The sequence below is a fragment of the Sus scrofa genome, chromosome 1 (assembly GCF_054392235.1).
Source record: "Sus scrofa isolate SSC_HxYL_T2T_F1_AM1 chromosome 1, Sscrofa_HxYL_maternal_Yorkshire_Landrace_v2.0, whole genome shotgun sequence".
NCBI classification, from domain to species: domain Eukaryota; kingdom Metazoa; phylum Chordata; class Mammalia; order Artiodactyla; family Suidae; genus Sus; species Sus scrofa.
In genome coordinates this window covers 197,245,610-197,271,078 of record NC_139383.1, presented here as the reverse complement: position 1 = coordinate 197,271,078, position 25,469 = coordinate 197,245,610, and the positions used below count along the sequence as shown (strand labels likewise).

At 35.8% G+C, this 25,469-nt stretch overlaps 1 protein-coding gene and 1 pseudogene across 5 annotated transcripts in view; one reads left to right on the top strand and one right to left on the bottom strand.

Annotated features, from left to right (window-relative positions):
• LOC110262249 (uncharacterized) overlaps nt 1–20,944 on the top strand; it is a 95,762-nt pseudogene extending 74,818 nt beyond the window's left edge. The window contains exons 3-4 of the transcript XR_002347083.2: nt 16,968–17,048; nt 18,677–20,944. The product of XR_002347083.2 is annotated as an uncharacterized LOC110262249 (transcript). The remainder of the gene's footprint in view (nt 1–16,967; nt 17,049–18,676) is intronic.
• On the bottom strand, nt 1,067–25,469 carry AP5M1 (adaptor related protein complex 5 subunit mu 1). 4 transcript variants are annotated; one of them, XR_001306401.3, is made up of 8 exons: nt 25,120–25,469; nt 18,555–19,200; nt 13,897–14,124; nt 12,964–13,103; nt 12,153–12,238; nt 11,945–12,058; nt 7,497–7,593; nt 1,067–1,950 (listed from the first exon to the last, which is right to left on the bottom strand). XR_001306401.3 is itself a non-coding variant. In XM_001927783.6 (8 exons), exons 1-8 carry the CDS (start codon nt 25,191–25,193, stop codon nt 1,868–1,870), a joined length of 1,473 nt encoding a protein of 490 aa, XP_001927818.1. In that variant the 5' UTR covers nt 25,194–25,469; the 3' UTR covers nt 1,067–1,867. The 4 variants fall into 4 exon arrangements, 2 of the variants coding, with proteins under 2 accessions (XP_001927818.1, XP_013848903.1); XM_001927783.6 differs by having other exon boundaries at nt 11,945–12,063; XR_001306402.3 differs by lacking the exon at nt 7,497–7,593.

Genomic DNA, 25,469 nt, shown 5'->3' with positions numbered 1-25,469 from the left:
TTGGTTTTAGTTCTGTAGCGTTATGTTAGAATGGAATGGCCACAGATGGCATCAGGTTCCCCATGCCCCTGTACTTTTCCAGTACTCTTTTTTTCCTCAGCTTTCTAGAAATGTCAAATCAAAGATTCACTGGTTTTTCTGATTGCTTATAAAGAAAGTTTTGCCTAGGGGATTAGTATACTGAATCTCAGCCTACTCACTAGATAAATGCTTCTTACCTACCATAATGTACTTTGTGAAACATTTATGTAATCAAGATGTCCAAATGGCTCCATTAATATGAATATAAGTGAAATGTTAAGCTTTCCTTGAGTTTAAGAGAGATCAAAAAAAAATTAAGGGAATCATTTTGTTCTTCTTTCCAAAGGAAAGTTTTTACTACTGATTAGCTATGATTAAGCTAGAATAACAAGTTAAAGTCCTGATCTGGAAATTATTCTATTTTCTTCATTACTTGTGATAATTTTGAACATAGGACATTATGCCATGATAATGCCTTGCAGAAAATCAGTTTATAATGAGTAGGATTGAACTTAATTAAAAAAAATCATGTTTCAAATCCTAAATTTATATGCAATCTCCTTTGAAACTATCATAGCTCTCTTTTAAGAAGTTAGCAGCTTTTTCTAAGCTTCTCCTAAAGACACTCATAAAAAACCCAGAAGCCAAGATATAATTTAATTGAATATTAATCTGTAATGCATATTTTTTATAACTTTTCTAATTCTGTTCTGTAAAAAGAAACTTGATATGGATTAAGTTTTGAGGATCTTGAGATTTCATCTTTTCTTGAATGGCCATTTAAAGTCCAACCTGACAATCAAGTACTTTGAAAACAGAATGTGACATATAATTGTAAAGGTAAAAAGAGAATAAATATGACTGGATGGGGCCTAAGGAAACCCAGAACATGCCAATGAGGAAGCAAAAGTGACAAATTTAAAGAAAACGTGGTACATGAAACTGAAATAAGATTAAGTGACACTCTCTATCCATAGGATAGCTTTTGAATTTTTACCTGAATTCATTCATTAAAGGATTATATAATAAAACAGAGAAAAACCAGTATTATATCTAAATTTATTTTTAGAATTTTGGCTGCAGATATTCAGTCGTCACAAAACACTATGCTTACTCATCTTCTGAGGGTATCTCATCTCTCTTAATTTGCTTACTGACATCTTAAACAAAATGTTACCGTAGCAGATTAATAATAACTTTGCTTGAAAATTAACTCTAGAACAGAGATGAACACCTTAAACAGACATACACAGACTCTTTATCAGTTAGTAGGGTAGTTCTGATTAAAAACTGGTTACTATTTAAACAATTTTCCTTCATTTTCTCAAGAGATTCACAGTTAATTGTAATGTGGTTCTTGGAATTCTGTAACAACACATTATACTAGCAGTTATTACTTTGGTTTGGAAGAGCAAATAGTTTTTATCTTGCAAGTCATCTACAATCCACTGGGAGTGGCTGCTTGCAGCTCTGCACTGAGAAGCAGTTTCAGCCCATATCCAGGAAGGCTCAGTGGAGAAAGAGGGCTATGATTGATTAGCCATGTCTGCCACAGGGGCAGGAAGGAAAATGGGTGGGGCAGCATGACCCAGGCTAGTATAAAATAAGATGAAGGTGAATCACTACATTTTATGCCCTGAATCATACCTGAGTAAAATAAAAGGGTAACATAACTGGATATATTAGTCTTTAAAATATTCTTTCAAACCAAGTCAGACTAAAAACACTAAACAAGAGCATTTTATAATTAAATCAATGATGTTCACTCATAGGTTATGTGAATTCACATTAAAAATAAAAGACTGATTTAATTTATATTGTATATATCCTATTTAACATGAGACAATCATAGCAATAATGATCCATATGTTATTGGAGCAGGAGCTTTAGAATTCCAGATGTAATAGTCGGAAGAAATCAGTTTCCGGTCTAAAAAAAAAAAAAGAAAAGAAAAGAAAAGATGATATTATCTTAACAAATATTCAGTAAAAAGCAAAGTCATGATATTTAAAAGTGTGGAACATAGTTATTTCAAGGACAGCAATACTTTGGAGATAACTCATTTTAACTCAGCTTTTATCAAGGCCTTATAATTTTTACCACTTTAAAATATAGGTTCATTAAATATATGAATAATCTATCTTTTAGATTATATATGCCAAATTTATGAGAATATCCCTCATTTATGCCAATTCTGCCAATTTTTTCTAACATTTTCCCTAAGTTCTGTTTCATATGGGCCATTACTTCAGCTTCAAAAACATTAAAAATAGCTTTATTGGTTTCCCTTCTGTAACTTGTTCATCACAGTTCTAATTCTGATCTTGTTATTCTTTATCCAAAATTTCAGAGATTACAGACCCAACTTCCTAGTAATGTTTTAAAAGGTTTCTTCATTGGTTTCTTATATAGCTTTGAATCTATTTTAAGCTCTTAGCAGCTTTGGACAAAAGCTCTTAGTAGCTTTTTTGTTTTGTTTTGTTTATCTTTTTAGGGCCACACCCATGGCATAAGAGGTTCCCAGGGTAGGGGTCCACGAGAGCTGTAGCCACTGGCCTATGCCAGAGTCACAGCCATGCAAGATCCAAGCCATGTCTATGACCTACACCACAGCTCACGGCAACACCAGATCCTTAACCCATTGAGTAGGGCCAGGGATGGAACCCGTGTCCTCATGGGTCCTAGTTAGGTTCGCAAACCATTCACTGAGCCACGACAGGAACTCCTTTAATAGCTTTTTAATTAACCTCTTGTAATTAAACTTTTCTGATTTATAAATTGAGATGATAATGCTCATTTGGAGCTAGACACATGTAAATTCTCATTCCATACATCACTAAATACCCAATTCTGCCTTTTCTACCTTCTTTATAATGAAAAGGATACAGATAGGGGATATATTACCTTGTTGCCTTTTTTGTGGTTGTTTGTTCAGTTTTAGAACCTAGTAACTCTGAGAGGCAACAAAGCATACTGGTTAAGTGGTCAGGCTCTAGAGACAGACTGCTTGGATTTGAGTCCCAGTTCTGCCATTTACTAGTTATGTGACCTAATCTCTCTGTTCCGTTGGCATCCTCATCTGTAAAATGTAGATAACAACACTTACGTAGGGTGCTGTAAAGATTAATGAGTTAGCACAATTAAATACTAGAACTGTGCCTGGCACATAGTAAGGAATAAATACCAGCTATTATTTAAATTAATATTATTAGTATTATTAAACTATCTTCAGAACTAAGTTGTATATTATGAATACAGATATGTAATTGTCAAGACGATGACAACATTAAGGTTTTACCTAGTTGCACAAAGTGATAGTTGTGTTCTGAAATTAACAGAGGAAGGAAATAAAAGATTTGTCATAATTATCCATTTAAAGTAACTTCTTTCATTCAATATATTTTCTTTTCTTGTCTTTTCTTTTCTTTTTTTTTGTGCTTTTTATGGCTGCACTTGCAGCCAATGGAGGTTCCCAGGCTAGGGGTCTAATAGAAGCTACAGCTGCCAGCCTGTGCCACAGCCACAGCAATGCAGGATTCGAGCTATGTCTTCAACCTACACCGCAGCTCATGGCAATGCCAGATCCTTAACCCACTGAGAGAGGCTAGGGATCAAACCTACAACCTCATGGTTCTTAGTCGGATTTGTTTCCACTGCACCATGACGGGAACTCCCCATCATTCAATATATTTTCTATTAAGAAGCAGGTATACTACTGAAACATCCTATCCCGTATTATGCTCTCTGAAAATCACTAAAAATATGTTTAGTTAACATTAATAAGATGTAATATTTTAGACACTATCTAAAGAGACAACATATTTCCCTTATACAACATAAAATACTGGTCTGTTCACATTTAGACAAAACCGCTAAGCCACTGGTTTATCCAAAGTAACAACTGTATTGCGCCTTCGTAAAAAAAAAAAAAAAAGCAAAAAAGCAAAAAAAAATTATGAAGGCTCTTCCAAATACATTTCTTTGAAAAGCAACCAAAGAATGATGTCAGAGAAAGCACAGGAAAAGCCTATGGAGGTAAAAAAAAAAAATTCTGGTTATGTTACATAGAATTATATTGCTTAGAGTTCAGTAGTTCTGAGTTCCGTAATTCTTTTGAAACTTTCAAGTACAAAGTCTTGTTCTATTCTTCCTATTTTAGGGACCCTAACCCTTAGGTTAAGAAATACTTGTTTACCATAGCAATCAGCCGGAAAAAAAAAAAAAAAAGGGTAAAATTGTTACTATATGCAGATGACATGATACTATATATAGAAAACCCTAAGTAAGGATTCCACACAAAAACTACTTGATCTGATAAATGGATTCAGCATAGTAGCAGGATACAAGATTAACATTCAAAAATCGGTTGCATTTCTGTGAACAGTGAAATATTAGCAAAGGAATATAAAAAGATACCTTTTAAAAAATCACACCAAAAAATTTAAATACCTAGGAATAAACCTGACCAAGGAGGTGAAAGACTTACTTATATGCTGAGAGCTATAAAATATTAATCAGGAGCTCCCATCATGGCTCAGCAGTCACAAACCTGACTGGTATCCATGAGGATGTGGGTTAAGGATCTGGTGTTGCCGTGAGCTGTGGGTAGGTCATAGACGCGGCTCAGATCTGGTGTGGCTCTGGCTGTGGCAGAGGCTGGCAGCCACAGCTCCTATTCACTCCCTAGCCCAGGAACTTCCATATGCTGCAGGTGTGGCCCTAAAAGCAAAATAAATAAATAAACAAAGCATTAATCAAGGAAATTAAAGAGGATTCAAAGAAATGGAAAGATACCTGTTGTTCTTGGATTGGAAGAATTAATACTGTTAAAATGGCCAAACTACCCAAAGCCACCTACAGATTTACTTCAATCCCTATTAAATTACCTGTAGCATTTTTCAGAACTAGAATAATACAAAGTTTACATGGAACCATAAAAGATCCAGAATTGCCAAAGCAATCCTGAGGGAAAAGAAACAAGGCAGGATGCATAACTCTCCCAGACTATGGACAACACTACAAAGCTACAGTAATCAAAACAGTGTGGTAATGGTACAAAAACAGACATACAGATCATTGGAACAGAACAGAGAGCCCAGAAATAAATCCATATGCCCATGGTCAATTAATCTTTGATGAAGGAGGCAAAAATATACAATGGAGAAAAGACAGTCTATTCAATAATAAGTCTGGGAAAAGTGGACAGCTGCATGTAAATCAATGAAACTAGAACACACCCTCACATCATGCACAAAAATAAACTCAAAAAGGCTTAAGGTCTTAAACATAAGACATGACACTATAAAACTCCTAGAAGAGAACATAGGCAAAATATTCTCTGACATAAACCATACAAATGTTTTCTTAGATTAGTCTCCCAAGGGAATAGAAATCAAAACACAATTAAACAAATGGGACCTAATCAAACTTACAAGCTTTTGCACAGTAGAGGAAACCATTTAAAAGCAAAACCAAAAACAGAAATCACAAAAAGACAACCAATGGACTGGAAGAAAATAGTTGCAAATGATGCAACGACAAGTGCTTAAACTCCAAAATGTACAAACAACTCAAAAACAATAACAAAAAACCCAACTCAAAAATGGGCAAAAGACCTAAATAGACATTTCTCCAAACAGACATATGGATGGACAGTAGGCACATGAAAAAATGCCCCAAGTCACTAATTATATAGGAAATGCAAATCACAACTACAATGAGGTAACTTGCACCAGATAGAATGGCCATCGTTAAGAGTCTACAAATAACAAATGGTGGAGAGGGTGTGGAGAAAAGGAAACCCTCCTACACTGTTGGTGGGAATGTAAATTTGTACAACAGCTATGGAAAACAGTATGAGGGTTCCTCAGAAAATGTAGAACCACCATATGATCCAGCAATGCCACTCCTAGGCACATATCCAGACAAAACTATAATTCAAAAAGATACATGCACCACAATGTTCACAGCAGCACTATTTACAATAGCCAAGACATGGAAACAACCTAAATGTCCACGGATGAATGGATTAAGATGTGGTACATATATACAATGGAATACTACTCAGCCATAAAAATGAATAAAATAATGCCAATTGCAGCAACATGGATGGAACTAGAGACTCTTATACTAAGTGAAATAAGTCAGAAAAAGGGAGGCGAATATAATGTATCACTTATGTGTTGAATCAAAATATGGCCCAGATGAACCTATCTACAAAACAGAAACAGACTCACAGACATGGAGAACAGACATGTGGTTGCCAAGCAGGGAGAGGAAAGGAGTGGGATACACTGGGAGTTTGACGTTAGTAGATGCAAACTATTACATTTAGAATGGATAAACAATGAGGTCCTACTGTATAGCACAGGGAACTATAAATAATCTCCTGGGATAGATCGTGATGGAAAATAATATAAAAAAAGAATGTGTGTGTGTATATATATATATATAAATATATATGTATGTATGACTGAGTCACTTTGCTGTAAAGCAGAAATTGTCACATTATAAATCAACTACACTTAAGTAATAACAAAATACTTATCCTAAATATGATAGCTTTATTCTCCTTAATATATGAAGCAAAAAGTTTTCTCCTTTCTTTTTTTTTCCTAGCGCCACACTTGTGGCATGTGGAAGTTCCCAGGCTAGCGGTCAAATCAGAGCTACAGCCACTGGCCTACACCACAGCTACAGCAACGCAGGATCCGAGCCACATCTGTGACCTACACCACAGCTCATGGTAAAGCCGGATCTTTAACCCACTGAGTGAGGCTGGGGATTGAACCCTCAACCTCATGGATACTACTCACGTTCATTACTGCTAAGCCATGAGCCATGATGGGAACTCCAGTTTCTACTTATTTTTATTTTTAGCTAACAGTACCTCATTCTAGCTACTTTTTAGTTCTATGCCACATATCTATATTTGGTCTGAACTAAGTAATTTTGAATTCATTTATAAATTGCTCTTTGTGCACCCTCTCTGTATTTTCATTTATACTAACAAACTCACCAAAGGCAGGAAACCTTTTTTCTATTACCTTCCTATAGGTAAAGAGGGTACTAAATAATGCTCACTGACTACAACATTTGCTAAAATGATTTAAAATTTTAAGTAATAAAATTTTAACATTTGTTGGATCCTTGTTACATGCTAAAATAAACATTATGCTAAGTGCTCAGTCAATATAATTTTATTTGAACTACATAACAACTCTGAGGTAGATAATACTACCTTTTAAAGATGAGGACACTAGAACTTCGAGAAGCTTGCTAACTTGTCCAAGAGTCGGACAAGGAAGAAGGGAATGTAAAGTACATAAACGGTTGCACAAGATGGGATTAGGCCAGAATTTTTATAAATTGGGATTATTCTCTCATATTTTTCTTACATTTTAATTTTATCTTAGTTAATAATAACATAACACCACCTTAATTCTCTCAAGTTAGTTTGAATCTACACAACTTACGTGTACTTATTTTTGGTTTTCCTGATGCAAAAACCTGAACTGAATGCTGATCCGCATAACACCCAGTGAGTGTGTAATCTAAGATCCTAAAATGAAGCTGGAAGAAGAAGAAAAATATACCAAATTGAGATGATTATTTGGTAAAAATGATGGTTCCTTTTTTCCCCTTGACACAATTTTAGGAATTTATTTTACACAGCTGACAAATTAAAAATCACAGTGTATGTGTGCGTATGCACTCATGAATATGTATACATATACATTAGCTTTTTCGCTTTTGTGTCAGGGCTGTTTCTTTGTAAGGTTGCCATTATGAAGTGCTTAACATGTACCTTCACTAATAGAAACTAATCTACACTGCAAAGAACCTCCATTTTACAAGTGAGGGAACTGAGGTTCAGAGATGAGGCAGGCACTTAGCATCCCAGCAGGTGTAGCAGAGCTGGCATCTGAACTCAGACCTGACTGATTACAAAAGCTGGTGCTCCTTCTCCTATGGTGCGCCATTTCCCCCAGCTGCTTTCAGGTATACATTTCAACTCTCTTCTTGGATTTCTTTGCTACCATTCTATTTAGGTTTTCCTACCACTTTTCTGATCACTTTTTCAATTTCTCTCATTGATTCTTCCAAATCTTTCTATTTTCTCTTATGAATAAGGTCAGAAAAAAATTTCCATTGCCTCAATTATTTCTTATCCATGGGTAATTCCTAGATCCTATGAACAGTTGAGCTCTCTCTTGAGAATCAAACTTTAGGTGTTTAGCCACCTACTGGACACCTATACTGGGGTAAGTTGCTATCACCAAGCAACCTACATGATATGAAGCCTACTCCCTCCCACAATTCTCCATATTTCTTCTAAGAGACAGAACTTTCTTTTAAGTTCATTCATTCATTAATTATTTATGTGTCAGGTACTGAACTAGATTAGATGTTGGGAATAAAACAAGGAACGAATGAGACTCACATGGTCTCTCCCCTCCTGGAGCTTCAAGTCTGGTCTAAATCACAAATTTTTTAATGATACCACTTTGACTTAAAACTATGTAAGTTTAATTAAGTCCCATTTGTTTATTTTTGTTTTTACTGTCATTAGTCTAGGAGGTGGATCTGAGAAGATATTGCTATGGTTTATGTCGGAGAGTGTTTGGCCTATGTTTTCCTCCAAGAGTATCTGGTCTCATATTTAGGTCTTTAAACCATTTTAAGTTTATTTTTTTGTGTGTACGGTGTTAGGAAGTGTTCCAATTTCATTCTTTTACATGTGGCTATCCAATTTTCCCAGCACCACTTATTGTAGGGGCTTTTTTCCATTGCACATTCTTGCCTCCTTTGTCATAGATGAGCTGGCTGTAGGTGCATGGGTTTCATTCTGGGCTTTCTATCCTGTTCCACTGATCTATGTTTCTGTTTTTGTACCAGCACCACACAGTTTTGTTGACTATAGTATTGTAGTATAGTCTGAATTAAGGGAGCCTGATTCCTCCAACTCCATTTTTCTTTCTCAGGATGGCTGTGGCTATTCTGGGTCTTTTGTGCTTCCAAACGAACTTTCAAATATTTTGTTCTAATTCTGTGAAAAATGTCTTTGGTAACTTGATATGGATTACACTGAATCTGTAGATTGCCTTGGATAATATAGCCATTTTGATAATATTGATTCTTCCAATCCAAGAGCATAGTATGCCTTTCCATCTGTTTATGTTATCTTTGATTTATTTCATCAGTGTCTTATAGTTTTCAGAGTACAGATCTTTTGTCTCTTTAGGTAGGTTTATTCCTAAGTATTTTATTCTTTTTTTTTAATATAATGATTTTTATTTTTTTCCATTATAGCTGGTTTACTTTATTTTATTCTTTCTGAAGCAATGGTAATTTCTCTTTTTGATCTTTCGTTGTAAGTATATAGAAATGCAGTCTATTTCTGTGTATTAATTCTGTATCCTGCGATTTTGCCAAATTCACTGATGAGCTCTAACAGTTTTCTGGTAGAGTCTTTAGGATTCTCTAGGTATAGTATTATGTCATCTGCAAATAGTCATAGTTTTACTTTTTCCTTTCTAATTTGGATTCCTTTTCTTCTATGATTGCCAGGGCTAGGACTTCCAAAACTATGTTGAACAGTAGTGGTGAGAACAGACACCCTTGTCTTGTTCCTGATCTCAGAGGGAATTCTTTCAGCTTTTCACCACTGAGAATGATGTTAGCTCTGGGTTTGTCATACATGACCTTAACTAGGTTGAGGTAGGTTCCCTCTATGCCCACTTTCTGAAGGGTTTTTATCTGAAATGGGTGTTGGATTTTGTCAAAGACTTTCTCTGCATCTATTGAGAGGATCATATGGTTTTTTACATTTTTTTGGCTTTTCTAGGGCTGCGCCTGTGGCATATGGAGGTTCCCAGGACAGGGGTCTAATTGGAGCTATAGCTGCCGGCCTATGACACAGCCATAGCAATGCCAGATCCAAGCCACGCCTGTGACCTACACCACAGCTCACGGCAATGCCAGATCCTTAACCCACTGAGGCCAGGGACTGAACCCACAACTTACATGGTTCCTAGTTGGATTCATTAACCACTGCGCCACGATGGGAACTCCAGGATCACAGGGTTTTCATTCTTCAATTTGTTAATGTGGTGTATCACACTGATTGATTTGCGGATATTGAAGAATCCTTGCATCCCTGGGATAAATCCCACTTGATCATGATATACAATCCTTTTGATGTATTATTGTTGGGTTTGGTTTGTTTGTATTTTGTTGAGGATTTTTGCATCTATGTTCATCAGTGAAATTGGCCTGTAATTTTCTTTTTTATGGTATCTTTGTCTGGTTTTGGTATCAGGGTGATGGTGGCCTCATAGAACAAGTTTGGGAGTGTCCCTTCCTCTGCAATTTTTGAAGATAGTTTCAGAAGGAGAGGTGTTAGCTCTTCTCTAAATGTTTGATAGAATTTGCCTGTGAAGCCATCTGGTCCTGGACTTTTGTTTTTTGGAAGTTTTTAAATCATAGTTTCAGTTTTAGTACTTGTGATTGGTCCATTCATCTTTTCTATTTCATCTTGGTTTAGTCTTGAAAGATTGTACTTTTCTAAGAATTTGTCCATTTCTTCTAGGTTTTCTGTTTTATTGTTGCATGTAGTAGTCTCTTCTGATCCTTTGTATTTCTGTGATGTCCATTGTTACTTCTCCTTTTTCATTTCTAATTTTATTGATTTGAGTCCTCTTTTTTTCTTGATAAGTCTGGCTAAGGGTTTATCAATTTTGTTGATCTTTTCAAAAAATAACCTTTTAGTTTCATTGATCTTTTCTATGGTTTTCCTCGTTTCTATTTCATTTATCTCTGCTCTGATCTTTATCATTTCTTTCCTTCTGCTAACTTTAGGTCTTGTCTGTTTTTCTCTCTCTAAGCTACTTTAGATGTAAAGTTAGGTTGTTTATTTGAGCTCTTTCTTGTTTCCTGAGGTGGGCTTGTATTGCTATAAGCTTTCCTCTCAGAACAGCTTTTGCTGCATCCCATAGGTTTTGGAGTGTTGTATCTTTGTTGTCATTTGCTTCTAGGCATTTTTAAATTTCCTCTTTAGTGAGATTAAAGGCTTTAACCTTTATTACAGCTCTATTCCTTTTCCCCCCCTCTTCCTTTATCTTTCTGTGATACTACACTAGCTCAATATCATTAACTTTCATCTGGAATACTAATATAGCTAAAAAATAGTTTCTTTGTCTCAAGTTTTCTTCTTCACTCATCTTTCTCACATCCATTTCAGATTGATCCTCATAAAATATTGCCTTCTGAAAGACCACTCTCATAGTCAAAAAAAAGTATAACATTTTCTAACAAAGCAATAAAAGCTAGATCCAAACCCTTTTCAATCCAGACCTAAATTACTTACCCAGCCTTCTGTGTGACTACTGTTTCCAGCATGGGTTCCTAAACATACCTTTAAGTCATTTCTTTACCTATACAAATGTTAGTCAGTCTTCAAGGCTTCATATTCATGCTTACCTGGGCCTCAGTTTTGCTTATTCCATCTCTACTACAAAGCTTTCCTTGATCACTTTGGTTGGAAATACTCTTTTTTTTGAAAGACCAAAAGCAATTAGCACTGGTCAGTTACTGATCTGCATCACTGAAAAATCCCTAGAGGGCAAAGACTATATTCTACATTCCTTGTATAAAAATCTCAAGTGTGGTATCTAAGAACTGGGTAGAACTAGGTTAAGTTGAGGTATTTTGGTTTTATATAATTCTTTTACTTAAAAAATTTGAAAGTATTAACTGAAATAAAACATGTTTATTAAGCAAAGAGTCTTACTGAACAATGACTTAGCACAGACAAAATGAACTCCAAAAAAAAAGCTAACAAACATTAAAAATCAATTAGGTAAATGCAATTTAGAAACAAAGGTAAGATTTCTAACGTTGTGAAACATATAAATATATTTACCTTTAAATATGCTGTACCTCCAATGCAAATATGGTCAAATGGCTGCTTTTCATGGCTTTTGGCTCCAAAAGTTACAGTTCCAGAAAGACTAATTTCCATTGATTTGGGGAACTTCTGTCCTAAAGACATACATACACTGATCAACTATTCTAAATTAAATAGATTCTACAGCAAATGAATGAAAGAAAATAAACAAAACCCAGTTTACCAATAATCCAGACCAATAAGCTCTTCTCTCGAAATACTTCAATCTGGCCAAAACTAACTTTGTATTCCACATGTGTGATTGGACCTCTTTAAAAAAAAAAAAAAAAAAAAAGACACAGTGGAAAGAAAAAAATGATCACACACACAACAGTTTTAAGAGATTTAAGTCAAATCTTGCTACTGTTAATACAAGGACAACATAAAAGCAAATTTGTATTCAGTTTTCAGAATATTGTAGAATAAATGTTATTTTATCTCAACAAAACACAGAAACACAATAAACATTTCTGGTAATGGTATACATTTCATTACTAATTCTTAAGATAACTACAAAATCATATAGAACGTATTAATATAGGTACACGGGTTGACGAAACATTAAAACTATGATTTTACTATATATTTAGGTATTCTTTGAAAACAACTATGCTGAAGAACAAATTTAGAAGTAGAACTGATAAGGAAATAATCTTATGATATAATTGGCTTAATTCACCAAATAGTTGATAGTTGGCCTTGACTTGTATGTACAGCACAGAGAAATTGCTAGAAATAAAGCCAGAAGTAAAATAATCCCCGAGGAGGCTACCATGGCTGAAGTTTATAATTTACTAGCAAGTTTAACCAGAAAAATGAAGAATTTTAAAATAAAGCGATTATTTTTTAAGACTATGTTTTGGTTCCAAATTAGCATACATGTGAATAACACAAAATTTTTAGATCTTAAAGTAAAAACCAGGGCAATTTATTATAGGGCATAGGAATATACTAAGTAATGCAGAAATCATGGCACCGTGTTATTTTATTCCTACCTATTATAAAAAGGTATATGAGCTTCACAGAATTCAAAACTGTTTTTCACACTTTCATGAAGTTTTAAATTAACTGTTATTTTCAGTTGTACTCCTTCCTCTTTCACTTGATAAAAACCCAAAATTGGTGGGACAGGGACCTAGAAATAAACATAAAAATGTTTTTATATAATTTGTAGGTTAATGGGTCTAAAATGTCAATGGTGATTGAGATAAAAGCCTTGCTGTAACATAGACATCTCATACAGATATGCCTTTAATGACTGATGGGTTACTTTAAATTGTTCTGATAATAGATAATAGAGAAGTTCCTGCTGTGGCGCAATGGGTTAATGATCCAGCTTGTTTCTGTGGAGGCGGAGGTTTGATTCCTGGCCCAGTGCAGTGGGTTAAGGATCCAGTGTTGTTGCAGTTGTGGTGTAGGCTGTAGCTCTGGCTTGCTTTCAATCCCTAGCCCAGGAACTCCATATGCTGAGGGGGTGGCCAGAAAAGAAAGAAAGAAAAAAAAAAAAAAGATGATGGAGCTACCTTCTTTCTAAGGACATGGATTCTTCCATCTCTTTTTATTTCCAGAGGTGAGAAAGGTACCTTACGAAGGTGTGCAATACATTCTTTTTCCTACTCTTGCTTTCCAGATCCCCCTCCTCCAGATTCCCTATGACCTGCGACACAGAACGTGCACTAGACACACAGATCACTGACACTGCCCAGGGTTCCCGCTGCTCTGCTTGTATTTTAGGATTCCCCCACCTCTGCCCTCAGATCAGCAGTAGCTTAATAACTGATTGAAGGGAAACAATGTGAATCTTCTGGTAAATAATTCATGAAAAGTTCTTGAGTTTTTTTCCGGACCAAAAGTATAGATGATCTGCTTATAATAGAATTCATAAATATGAAGATTGGCACAGTCCCAACTTTTCCAAGTTTGTTTACCTGGGAAGTGTAGTAGCATAAGTTGAATGACTCTAGAGGTGGAGTGAGTGGAAATTTGTAAGGTCCACTAAATGCAGAATCATCCATTGGATCAATGCTACTAGAAGTCAGAATGGCAGAGTCAAGGGATGTCACACAAGGATGGACCAGAATATCCTGAAGTGGAGATCCATTGGTGGGGAGACTCAAGCTGATGGTAACATTTGGCATACTTCCTTCTAAATCACACTGCAATACAAACAGAAAAAAGTATTACCAAGCTCTTCAAAACATACATCCTCTGGGTGAGGCTTTTCTGAACTTATCTGAGACACTTTTGACAACTTAACTCCACTTTTTTCTGAAGGTACTATTTGCCTTGCTGTGTTCTGGTTAACGGTTCTACTATGCTCTCGGACACCCATACCAGAGATCAAGAGCACCTTTCTAGGGCCTTCTGCTTATATTTAAAACTCTTGGAGTTACTGTTGTGGCGCAGCGGAAATGAATCTGACTGGTAACCACGAGGTTTCGGGTTGGATCCCTGGCCTTGCTCAGTGGGTTAAGGATCCAATGTTGCCGTCAGCTGTAGTGCAGGTCACAGAAGCAGATCGGATTCTGTGTTGCTGTGGCTGTGATGTAGGCTGGCAGCTACAGCTCCGATTCAACCCCTAGCCTAGGAACCTCCATGTGCCTCAGGAAAATAAATAAATAAAACCCTTAAAGAGCTACTTCTCTCATTTCTGTTACAAACACTTGGTACAGGCCCTTACAATTACTAAGGCATTGCCCTCTAAGGCATCCAGACTTGCTTTCATCTAATCAATCCATCCTCCATCAATGCTAGATCTTTTTTTGGCTGGTGGGGGCGGGGGGAGGCTGTGGCATTCGGAAGGCTAGGAGTCCGAATTGGAGCTGCAGCTGTCAGCCTACATCACAGCCAAGCAACATGGGATCCTTAACCCCTGAGTGAGGCCAGGGATCAAACCTGCATTCTCATGGATGCTAGCTAGTCAGGTTTGTAACCCGCTGAGCCACAATGGGAACTCCCTAGAGCTATCTTGATAAAACATAATTCTAATTATATTGTATCCATGCCAAAGCCTCTCAGTAGTTCCCCTTCAGTTTTGTATTACTTTTTTAAAGCCTTCTGCTGTTTGCTCCATCTACTTCTTTAATCGTTTTCTACCCTGCCCATGATGCTACAGACATACTGGAGTCTTGAATTTCCCTGAATAAATCATGTCTTATATCTCTGCTTTTGTATGTGCTATTCCCTCCAGCTAAAATGCTCTTTCCTCCTTGTAAACTCAATCCATTATATGCATTGTGTGAAGCCTTAGGTTCTGTATTGTCACCTCCATGGCCCACCTTTGCCATGTAGAGAAGTCTGGCATTTTCATCCCTATGTGATCTGCGCTTGTTTGTCAATGAGAGGTACTCATGAGAGATTTTGAAGGTAGAAGGGAAAGGGAGGCCATTATTCTTGGAAGGGCATGGAAACGAAATATGACAGCTTCAGAGACCTCTCTCTTTGCTTTAAGGCTGTGGTGGCCAGATACAGTACTTTCTCAGATGTCTCCATCAACTCCTGCTTTGGGTATGTCACACAGATGTGGCTGCTTCTCTACCTGCTTCCAGTCTCCAGACTGGAGTCATTAGTGACTGTCAGAGGATCAGAAACTTATTCTTCCAGCTCCTCCTACACTTGACTAAGCAAGCCCTCATTCCTGTATTAAACACCTTTACTCCCATAAATCTTACAGTGGCCCTTTTTCTGACCCAACCAGACTAATATACTTTACTTGTTGGGGGAGGGAGGGGATCAGTCAGGTTCTTCCTTTGTAACTCAATGCAAACTTCACATTTACCTTTATTAAAGCACTCAATTAAATCTGGCCAAGAGAGCCATATACGATTTACTGATATGTTTGGCTAGACTTGTACAATATTTTAAGAGTTAGTGGAACTCAGTAGGTATAATGCGTAATGTCAAATGCAAGCCGCTAGTTCCACTATCATATAGACAGGCTGCATTATGCATTAACTGCCCACTCTCTGTGGGTATTTGGCTGTGCCCCTGTTTATTTCCTTCTTTAAGACTAAACTTACTGAAAGCAAGAATTGTTACATTTTTCTTTGTATCTCTAGGGTCCAGTACATTGCTATGTACAAGAGACATTCACATAATGTTGGCTGAATGGATATCTTTTTCTGATTATGAGCCCTACCTTTGGGTGCAATTCTAATATGAATTGTTTCATTTTTTTTAATCTACCACTTGACATATGTGTGAATTCATAAATATATCTGCTGTATAAACATTTAGAGAACAGGCAGGCATTATGAACAGTACCATGTATAGTTAGTGACTTATAAAAGTCTTTCAGTCAAGAATAATACCAGTCTTGTTTGAAAATAAAAATTCTGGATAACTTCTACAAAACTTAAGAATATTTCAATGTTTTAAACTTTAAATTATCGGATACTTTACTCTCTAAATGTGGATAGCAAGAGTTAAAGAAAAAAGTTTAATTTTTTGGCAAATATTTGTGGAGATAATAAATGATCAAATATTAATAGTAAATAGTATTAAACTTTCAAAATATTCAGTTTATACTTTAGACTATAGTGTAACTCTCTTAACATTCTTAAAGGAATCAGAGAAATTGCAACCATTATGGAAATAACCAACAAATTACCTGCTATCTGTGCATTTAAAATGCCAGAGCACTAGCTATTTACTATGGGATGATGATATCTATTCTAGAAGAATTTTGTGTACTACCCTTTAAAACAATCTGGCACATGTAAATTTGGACTTTAAAACAGCAATTATAAAAACAGAAGGAACCTAAGTACTTATCTAATTTTAAAAATGAGAAAAGATTGAGAAAATTTTATGACTTTTCCAAAAAGAGAGAGAAATTAGCGGTGGGGTAATGATTATTTGTATTAGACTAAGAATAGGAGCCAATCCAAAATTTCCACAAGCAATAAACTAGGGCCAGCCTTCAATGAACTGAGACATTTAAACACTATGATATTAACATTAAATTATATATAACAAAATTCTCTGTTTATTGCCACAGAATGAAAAAACAGAGATGGTGAATTTTCCTACTTTCATTTCACAGAACTTATAAGAAAAGTGGATTCTACAGCTTTAAGAGGTATGAATGACATAACCTCTGAACACCTTAATTTGGGGAACATTTATGATACTTGCTTCTAATAAAATTAACAACTGGAATGTCTTTTTTTCATGATAGAAGTGAGTTTGTTTTAAAACAAACACATAAACTTTTAGGTCACTTTAAGGTTAAAAAGGAAAAGAAAGACCCAAGTTTTCCACCAGAACTGTTCTAATTCTCTGTTCTTGAAATCTAATTTTATCTTTTGCATTTGTATATAGTCACTCAACATTAATATGATATATATAAAAAGTTTATATTCATAAGTGTTAGGAATAAAAAAGATAACAGAAAGACATCTGAGAATATTAATATGCACTTACAGGCATTGTCTTGGAGGGGTTTTTATTTTTGATCATTATTGAGTGTGGCACTGCTATTTTTATTGTCTTTTCCTATTATCTAACCTTAAACTTGAGAGCCCTACACTAACCTAGTGACTTGTGTAAATAAAACATGAGCCCTTGAAAATGATTTTAGATATTAAGTCTGAGATTTGTCAATTTCACCCCTTCTAGGAAAAATAGATATGGTAACCTTAAATATATTTTCACAAATTCTTTGATATTATTCTTTTCAAAAGATGGAGCCTAATTCCACTCTTCTTAAATATGGCCCAGACATAGTACCCTGCTTCTAATACATAGAAAGTGGCAGAAGTGATGCTATGTAACCTTTCAGCCTAGGTAATAAAAATAGCTCTCACCTATGCCTCATGTGGCTGTCTGTCAACCTGTCTCTCTGATCACTGGATCTAAGGAAGCCAGTTACCAAGCTGTGAGAACATTCTTAAGTGGCCTGTTGAGAAGGTCTGGAAAAGAACTGAGGTCTCCCACTAATAACCAGCACCAACTTGCCAGCTCTGTGACTCAGTCACCTTGCAAGTAGATCTTCCAGCCTCAGTCAAACCTTCAGGTACCTACAGCCCCAGCTGAATTCTTGACTGTGACCTTACAGGAGACTCCATACTAGAAGTTCCCAGCTAAGCTGTTCTTAAAGTCCTGACCTACAGAAACTATGAGGATAATAAATGTTTATTAATTGTGGTAATGGGGCAATTCATTACACAGCAATGCAGGTCACCCTTGAACAATGTGAGGGTTAGGGACACTGACCCTCTGTGCAATCAAAAATCTGTGTATAAATTTACAGTCAGCACTCTGTATCCACAGTTCTGCCATCTGTGGATTCAACCAACTAGAGATAGCATTATACTCAACGTAGTTATTTAGTGAAAAAAATCCACATATAAGTGGACCCATGCAGTTCAACCTATGTTGGTCAAAGGTTAACTTCATATAACCAGTACAACTAGTAAGGAATGAAAAAAATAACATAAAATTTCACATGAATATAATATCTAATGACTGTTGTTTATGATAATAATCAAGGATGTCACACAATGATGTAAAATAAAGTTAGGAAATTTTACTTTTAAGTATCTTAAACGGTATGGGTAGAACAAGTACCAGAGAAAAATCTCACCTTGCAAGTGACAGCTCCAACGACTTGCCATGTATCTGCTATATCCTGTTTATCATATTGCATGGATTTTACCTTTTCAGTGATAGAAATAGAAACCTGTGGTTTTCCTTTGTACATTCCAGCTTTCCAGGCTGGCTGTTTTTGTGGATGAGTAACAGAAGTAAAATTAATACTATCCAATGAATTTTGTAAGTTGGCATCTAACAAAGTACCAAATGGACAAGACTGTAGAAGCAAGTCCGGCAACTGGCTCACTTTTGTATTTACATCAGTGTCATTTTTTTGACCTGAGTAAAGAAAATCCTGTAACCCAAAAAGAAGTTCAAAACCTTGTGAAATTCCACAAATACTAATTAATGGTGGATGAGGGGATAAAGTTTGTTCAACCAGTGGAACACAAGCATATATCATGCCATTCTTCAGAAAAGCAACAACTGGCCAGAGTTCTTCACTTCCTACTGGGAGTCCATAAATGGATGTTTTTCTGATGTGTGAACAGCTATCACGACTCTCTGCAAAGTCTTTATCATCATCCAATAATCTCAGTTCAAAAAGCAGTGCTTTAAGGAAGGGACCATCTTCAGGAACAGGCACATAACTTGCTCCATTGAAGACTTTGGCTCTTTTTTCAACAGTTGGATATCGCCTACATTAATGGAAACAAAAAGATTATAATTAGTTCTTCCAAGTAAAAAAAACAAACAAACCTGAAAGTCCAAAACCAAAACACAAAACACAAGGCAAACACCAATAACAGCAAAACACACAATAACAAGCAAATACACACACCCACACAAAAAGCACAAGTAAATTATACACATGTTAAATTCCTACTATAGTAACCACTTGTTGTGTGCTTGATATATCTCAAATGATAAAGTATCATTATCTATTATTGTAAACAATTCAATTTAGTTAACTTTTTAAAAAGGTAGAATACCTGGTTCTAATTCAAAAATCCTAGTCTCTTGGCCACTCAGATTCCCACTTTGTAGGCAAAGAGTGTATAGATGTAGATATTTAGGCATCCATAAAAACTTTGCTCTTTTCTCTCTTTTGCTTTTATTTTTCTATTTCCTCATCTCCTTCCTTTTTTTAATCACAGAGAATGTCTTTCTCCCGACTCAATCCTGCTTCCAGGAGTAACCACTGCCATGAGTTTAGTGTGCATCCTTCTAGAGGTTTCTCAATGCTTTATCAAAGCACAAACATAAACACAGTCATTTTTAAAAAAACAGAATGATACATTTATAGTGAAACTTACTTTTTTCATTTTCCAAATTATAGCTGCATAGTACTCCACTGGGTTAAGGATCTACAATCTATCTGTACTCCCACTGGTAGATAAATCATTTTCCTGTTTTTACAAATAATGCTGCAAAGATTTTCTTGTCTTTCCTTCCCTTTCCCCTCCCACCTTCCTTCTTCTTTCCTTCCTCCTTCCCTTTCTAATTGAGGTATAATTTACATATAACATTATATTAGTTTCAGGTGTACAACATGATGATTTCATATTTGTTTACACTGCAAAATAATCACCAAATAAGTCTAGTTAAAATCTGTCACCTTACATAGTCACACATTTTTTTTTTGTGATGAAAAATCTTAAGATTCACTGTCTTACATACGGATGGCCAAAAAACACATGAAAAGATGTTCAACATCACTCATTATTAGAGAAATGCACATCAAAACCACTATGAGGCACCCCCTTACACCAGCCAGAATGGCCATCATCAAAAAGTCTACAAACGATCAGTGCTGGAGAGGGTGTGGAGGAAAAGGAACCCTAGTACACTGTTGGTGGGATTTAAATTGATGCAACCACTGTGGTAAACAGTATGGAGATTCCTCAGAAACCCAAAAATAGAACTACCATTTGATCCAGCAATCCCATTCCTGGGCATCTATCCAGAGAAAACCATGACTCAAAAAGACACATGTACTCCAATGTTCATTGCAGCACTATTTGCAATAGCCGAGACATGGAAACAACCTAAATGTCCATCAAGAGAGGAGTGGATCAAGAAGATGTGGTACACATACACAATGGAATATTACTCAGCCATTAAAAGAAAAGAAATAATGGCAATTGTAGCAACATGGATGGACCTAGAAATTACCATGCCAAGTGAAGTCGGTCAGACAATGAGACACCAATATCAATTCTATCACTTACATGTGGAATCTAAAAAAAAGGACACAATGAACTTCTTTGCAGAACAGATACTGACTCACAGACTTTGAAAAACTTATGGTTTCCAAATGAGACAGGGTGGGGGGTTGGGGATGCACTGAGGGTTTGGGATGGAAATGCCTTAAAATTAGTCTGTGATGACTGTTGTACACCTATAAATGTAATAAAATTCATTAAGTAATAATAAAAGAAAGATTCACTGTCTTAGCCACTTCCAAATATGCAATACTGTATAATTCAACTGCAGTCATCATGCTGTACATTACATCCCAATGACTTTATTTTATAACTGAAAGCTTGTACCCTGTGACCCCCCTTCATAAATTTATCCCATCTCTGCACAGGACTGGTTTTTTTTTTTTCTTTCTGATTCCATCTTAGTAGAGTAGAATTGAAAAAAGAGGTTCAATTTAATCTTCCACATTTTGGATTCACTAGTATCCTGAGTACACTTGGTACCCTGAGCCTTCTTGCCAACCCCTATAAAAATATGTAAGAGTATTTTAGTAATAGTGGTTTAGCTCTATGGCCCTGGAATACTATTTCCTCATCTCCTCCTTTTTTTAAATCACAGCGAATGTCTTTCTCCCCACTCAATCCTGCCTCCAGGAGTACCCACTACCATGAGTTCAGTTCAGTGTGAATGCTTCCAGAGGTTTCTCAACACTTTAGTAAAGCACAAACAAGCAATTTATACTTCAGTTAGAAAGGGAGGGAGGGAGGAAAGAAGAAGGAAAGTGGGAGGGGAAAGGAAAGGAAAGACAAGAAAATCTTTGTATACTATATACATATCAGTGGGAGTACAGATAGATTGTGATACTATGAGGTAACAAAAAGAATAAAATATGAATAATCTTTAATGGTTTGCATGCTCTAGGCTGAACAGTAAGTTACTAATTTATCCTTTCTTGGGAGCAAACAGAAGATGCTTTTGCTCTTTTAAAAAAATGTTAGATCACAGTTTCTTAATTAAAAAAAAAAGCACTTTCCTATTCCTTATCGCTCCATGCCAATGTCCACAACAAAGTTATCTATTAGTTATTACCTTCTGTGCAAATCACCTAACTTGCCTAAGTTTATCTTCTTATTTGTAAAATAAAAGAGTGGCTAAGGAACATATGAAGAGTTCTCATCAAGGATCAAAGACACACCTAGCAAAATGTTTTTGTACTAATTCATTAGTACTACTAAAAATCAGTGATATTTACTAATAATTTAAAAAGAAAAAAAGAATGTATTCAGAGTTATCCATGTACCAGTGAACCTCACTCATTTATACTTTCATGCATTTTCTTGATTGAGGAAAGGAAAGAATTAGCTAGCCTTTCAGTTATTGTCTAGCAGGTAAATGCCACTTCTTTCTCTCAGTCGTTGGATAAGAATAGTTAAGAACTCTGGACTGAACTCTATCTAGTCCAGGGTATTATCCCCTAGCGGATAATTAATATCTCTCTTCTTAAGTGTAAGAATTTCATGATTGAAAATATAAAGATAAATTAATCTGGGACCTTAGACAATGCCTCAATATGTACTAAATAAATACTCTGTTGGATGACTCAATCTGTCATTTCAGATTTATTTTAGATCTTTTCTAAAATAGGACTTGAACTTTAAATGGCCCTTTAGCCATGGGGAACAATATCAACCTACCCTTGACTTAAGTTGGTGCTGTTACTATCTATTCAGACAGCAGAAACTGAACCAAGTTTTGTCCTCAACTGTTTGAGGTTATTGACTGCAGCACTGTTTTGACAGCTGAGAAAAAGTAGTTTCATACAGGAAAGATCATTTGTATCCTTAAACCTTAAGTGATGGCCATTATCCTTTGGCATATATGTGGATAATATGCCAGTTTATGTTTAACTCTAACACTAGCCCCAAGAAGTCAGAAAACAGAAAAAAATGAAATGTAACGAATTCATTCAATAATACAGAATAAATAAGTGATGGATGAATTATTTGAACCCAATCTGTTGCCTCCATAGAGATGTTGAAAAGCTCACGCCAACATACCTGAATTTTTCTTTTGAAATATTCTGAGCACGGTGGGAAAAATTCTGAAAATAAGCATGACCTCTTAAAGAAACTCTCCTGTAAAGTACACAAACCTTACCTTTACAAGATATTAAAATAAGCTACAAAACCATAGATAAAGTACAGTATGGTATTGGCATTAGAACAAAGGAACAGATCTGAGGTAGACCACAGTTTATATGGGAGACATAATAAACTGTCAACAGGCCCACAAATCAATGAAGAAAATATATACTGTTTGGAATATGACATTAGGAAGAAGTGGCCCACAGTATAAAGAAAAACGAAATGGGATTCCTACATAACACCACATCCAAAGATAGACTCTAGATGGACTGAAGGCCTAAATATAATAGATAAAATGATGAAGTCAAGAGAAAATAATGTAGGAAGATATCTTTGGGACATAAGGATAGGGAAAGACTTTAAAAAATCCCCCAAAAGGCTTAACTACTTTGCAACAAAACCAAAGGTAACAAAAAGTTAACTACCAATGATAATAAGTTAAAATGTCTGCAATAACTGAAAATGACATAAGATTAATATCAAGATTATGCAATGAACTTCTACAAAATAATAGGAAAAACCGAGCACACTTGAAGGAGAAACAAAGGATGTGTACAGGCAACTCGCAGAAGAGGAAACCCAAAGGGCTAACATCATTGCTACAAAGAGAAAAGCAAATGAAAGTGAGATATACTTTACACCAATAATGTCAACAAGGGGAATAAGTGTTAGGAAAGAAAAGAGATACTGCTGGTGAGAGTACAGACTGGAGAAACTATTCTGAGGAGGTAATAATTTGGTAATATTTAGTAAAAATCAGTATAGATATGTCCCATGGAACTGTTTTGAGGTTACTGACTGCAGCACTGTTTTGATAGCTGAGTTGGAGGCAATCTGGAAGATCATCACTAGGGGAAGGACACAGGTAAAACGTGGCAGATGTAAACCATGGAGTACTACAGAGGAAGCAGAAGCAATGGCCTAGAGATCTGCACTATTCAATATAGCAGCCACTAGCCATACATGGCTACTTAAAATTAAACAAAATTTAAAACTTAGTTCCTTAGTTACAATAACCACATTTCAAAAAGCTCAACAACTACATCTGGCGAGTGACTACAATATTAGGCAGCATAGATTTAGAACATTTCCTATTTCCATCACTGAAGATAATTCTATTGGATAGCACTGCCTTAGATGAGTAATCTAGATGTTTCTTAAAATTAGTGCCAAGAAATCTGACAAATGAAAGAAAAGGGAATGAGGTCTAGAGCGCACATAATTAGATAATTTGTAAAATATATACACAAACAAAAGTATAACACCAATCATAAGAGGTACCTGTGAGAGGGAGGGAAACAGCAAAAATAAAGATATCAAAGGGAATACATAAGTAAAGCAGGAGAACCTTGGATAGATGGACCAATGACACTGAGGATTATTAAAGATTATTATTAACTTGCTAAGGTACAACAACAACAAATAGATGCCAAGTATCCCAGAGAAAATGGTAAACTCCAAGTCTTGATGCCTTTAGTAACAATTGTTTAAGTTGCAAAGAAGGAATTTTTCACATACATGTTGTCTACCACTTTTCAATCATCTTTATCAGCCTCAATCTCAATTCAGAGCTAGCTACTTCACTACAAAACTTTTTTGAGGGAAGAATGAATGTTTTCAAGAAAGAACTGTCCATAACAGAGAATAAAAGGTGAAAAAGATTTCTCAGTTGCCACCCACATTTTACAAGGGGTTATTGTATATTTCTCTTCAGAGCTACTTTGATAAAATGTGGCAAATTCTAAAAGTGGAACCAGATTATCATTTAAGAAAAAGTGAATTCAATTTAATTTTTCGTGATTTTTCAATTTTCTCCATCAACTAGGGACTTTCAAGTAAATTACTTGAGAATTTCTAGGAATGAAACATAGTAAGATGAAAATAATAGTCTGATACTCCTCAGCAAGGATTTTCCAAAATGGGTTAAAATGTCCTTGAATAATTTTTATTAATGAAAGTAAAAAATCTAAAACATGTTTACTGGTCAGTAAGTTTCCTTTCGTCATCTCCGTGTCAATCTTATGCAAATGGAGTCAAGATACAGTAATACTAATATTAGAAAATACATAATACTTAAAATGTGCTAGGCATCAACTCACTTCTCACAAACACTACGAGATAGTAGTATTACAATTTCCATTTAACAGAGGAAACAGGGGCTAAATAACTTGCCCTGGTGTGGGACCAGGGGTACATAGTATCACAAAACTATGCTACACCATCCATCCATTCGATCCAACAAGCCTGAGGATTCAGATTTGCATTTACCTGGAGAATTTGATGGTGCCACATGGTGAAGTTCCTGGTTCGTGGCTTATAAGCCACACTGCCCGCTGGGCCATGATAAACCACTAAGGCATCAGTTCATCTCTAAGGTGGCCACGGAGGAAGAGCGCAGACCGGCTTTCTCAGGCGTACTCTTACCAAAAGCCCTGAGGTTCACGCATTCACAAAAAGGTCGGGCTCATCAGGGAAACTAGTTCCTTCAGGTGAAGTGACTAAAACCTCTGAGTCCCTCCTGGCCAACACACGCCCCCAAAATTCTGCAATTCCGCAGTGAAAATCTTCAGAAACTTATTTATCCCTAGCAACCCAAGTACTTTCTTCCTCCTTAGTCC

Excerpts from the sequence above, each read along its gene's own strand:
- AP5M1 (XM_001927783.6), bottom strand. The coding sequence starts at position 25,193 with ATGGCCCAGCGGGCAGTGTGGCTTATAAGCCACGAACCAGGAACTTCA. Across the intron at positions 13,104-13,896 it reads TATGCTACTACACTTCCCAG|GTCCCTGTCCCACCAATTTT; the intron begins GTAAACAAACTT and ends GTTTATTTCTAG. Across the intron at positions 12,239-12,963 it reads CATATACCTTTTTATAATAG|AGGTCCAATCACACATGTGG; the intron begins GTAGGAATAAAA and ends TTTTTTTTAAAG.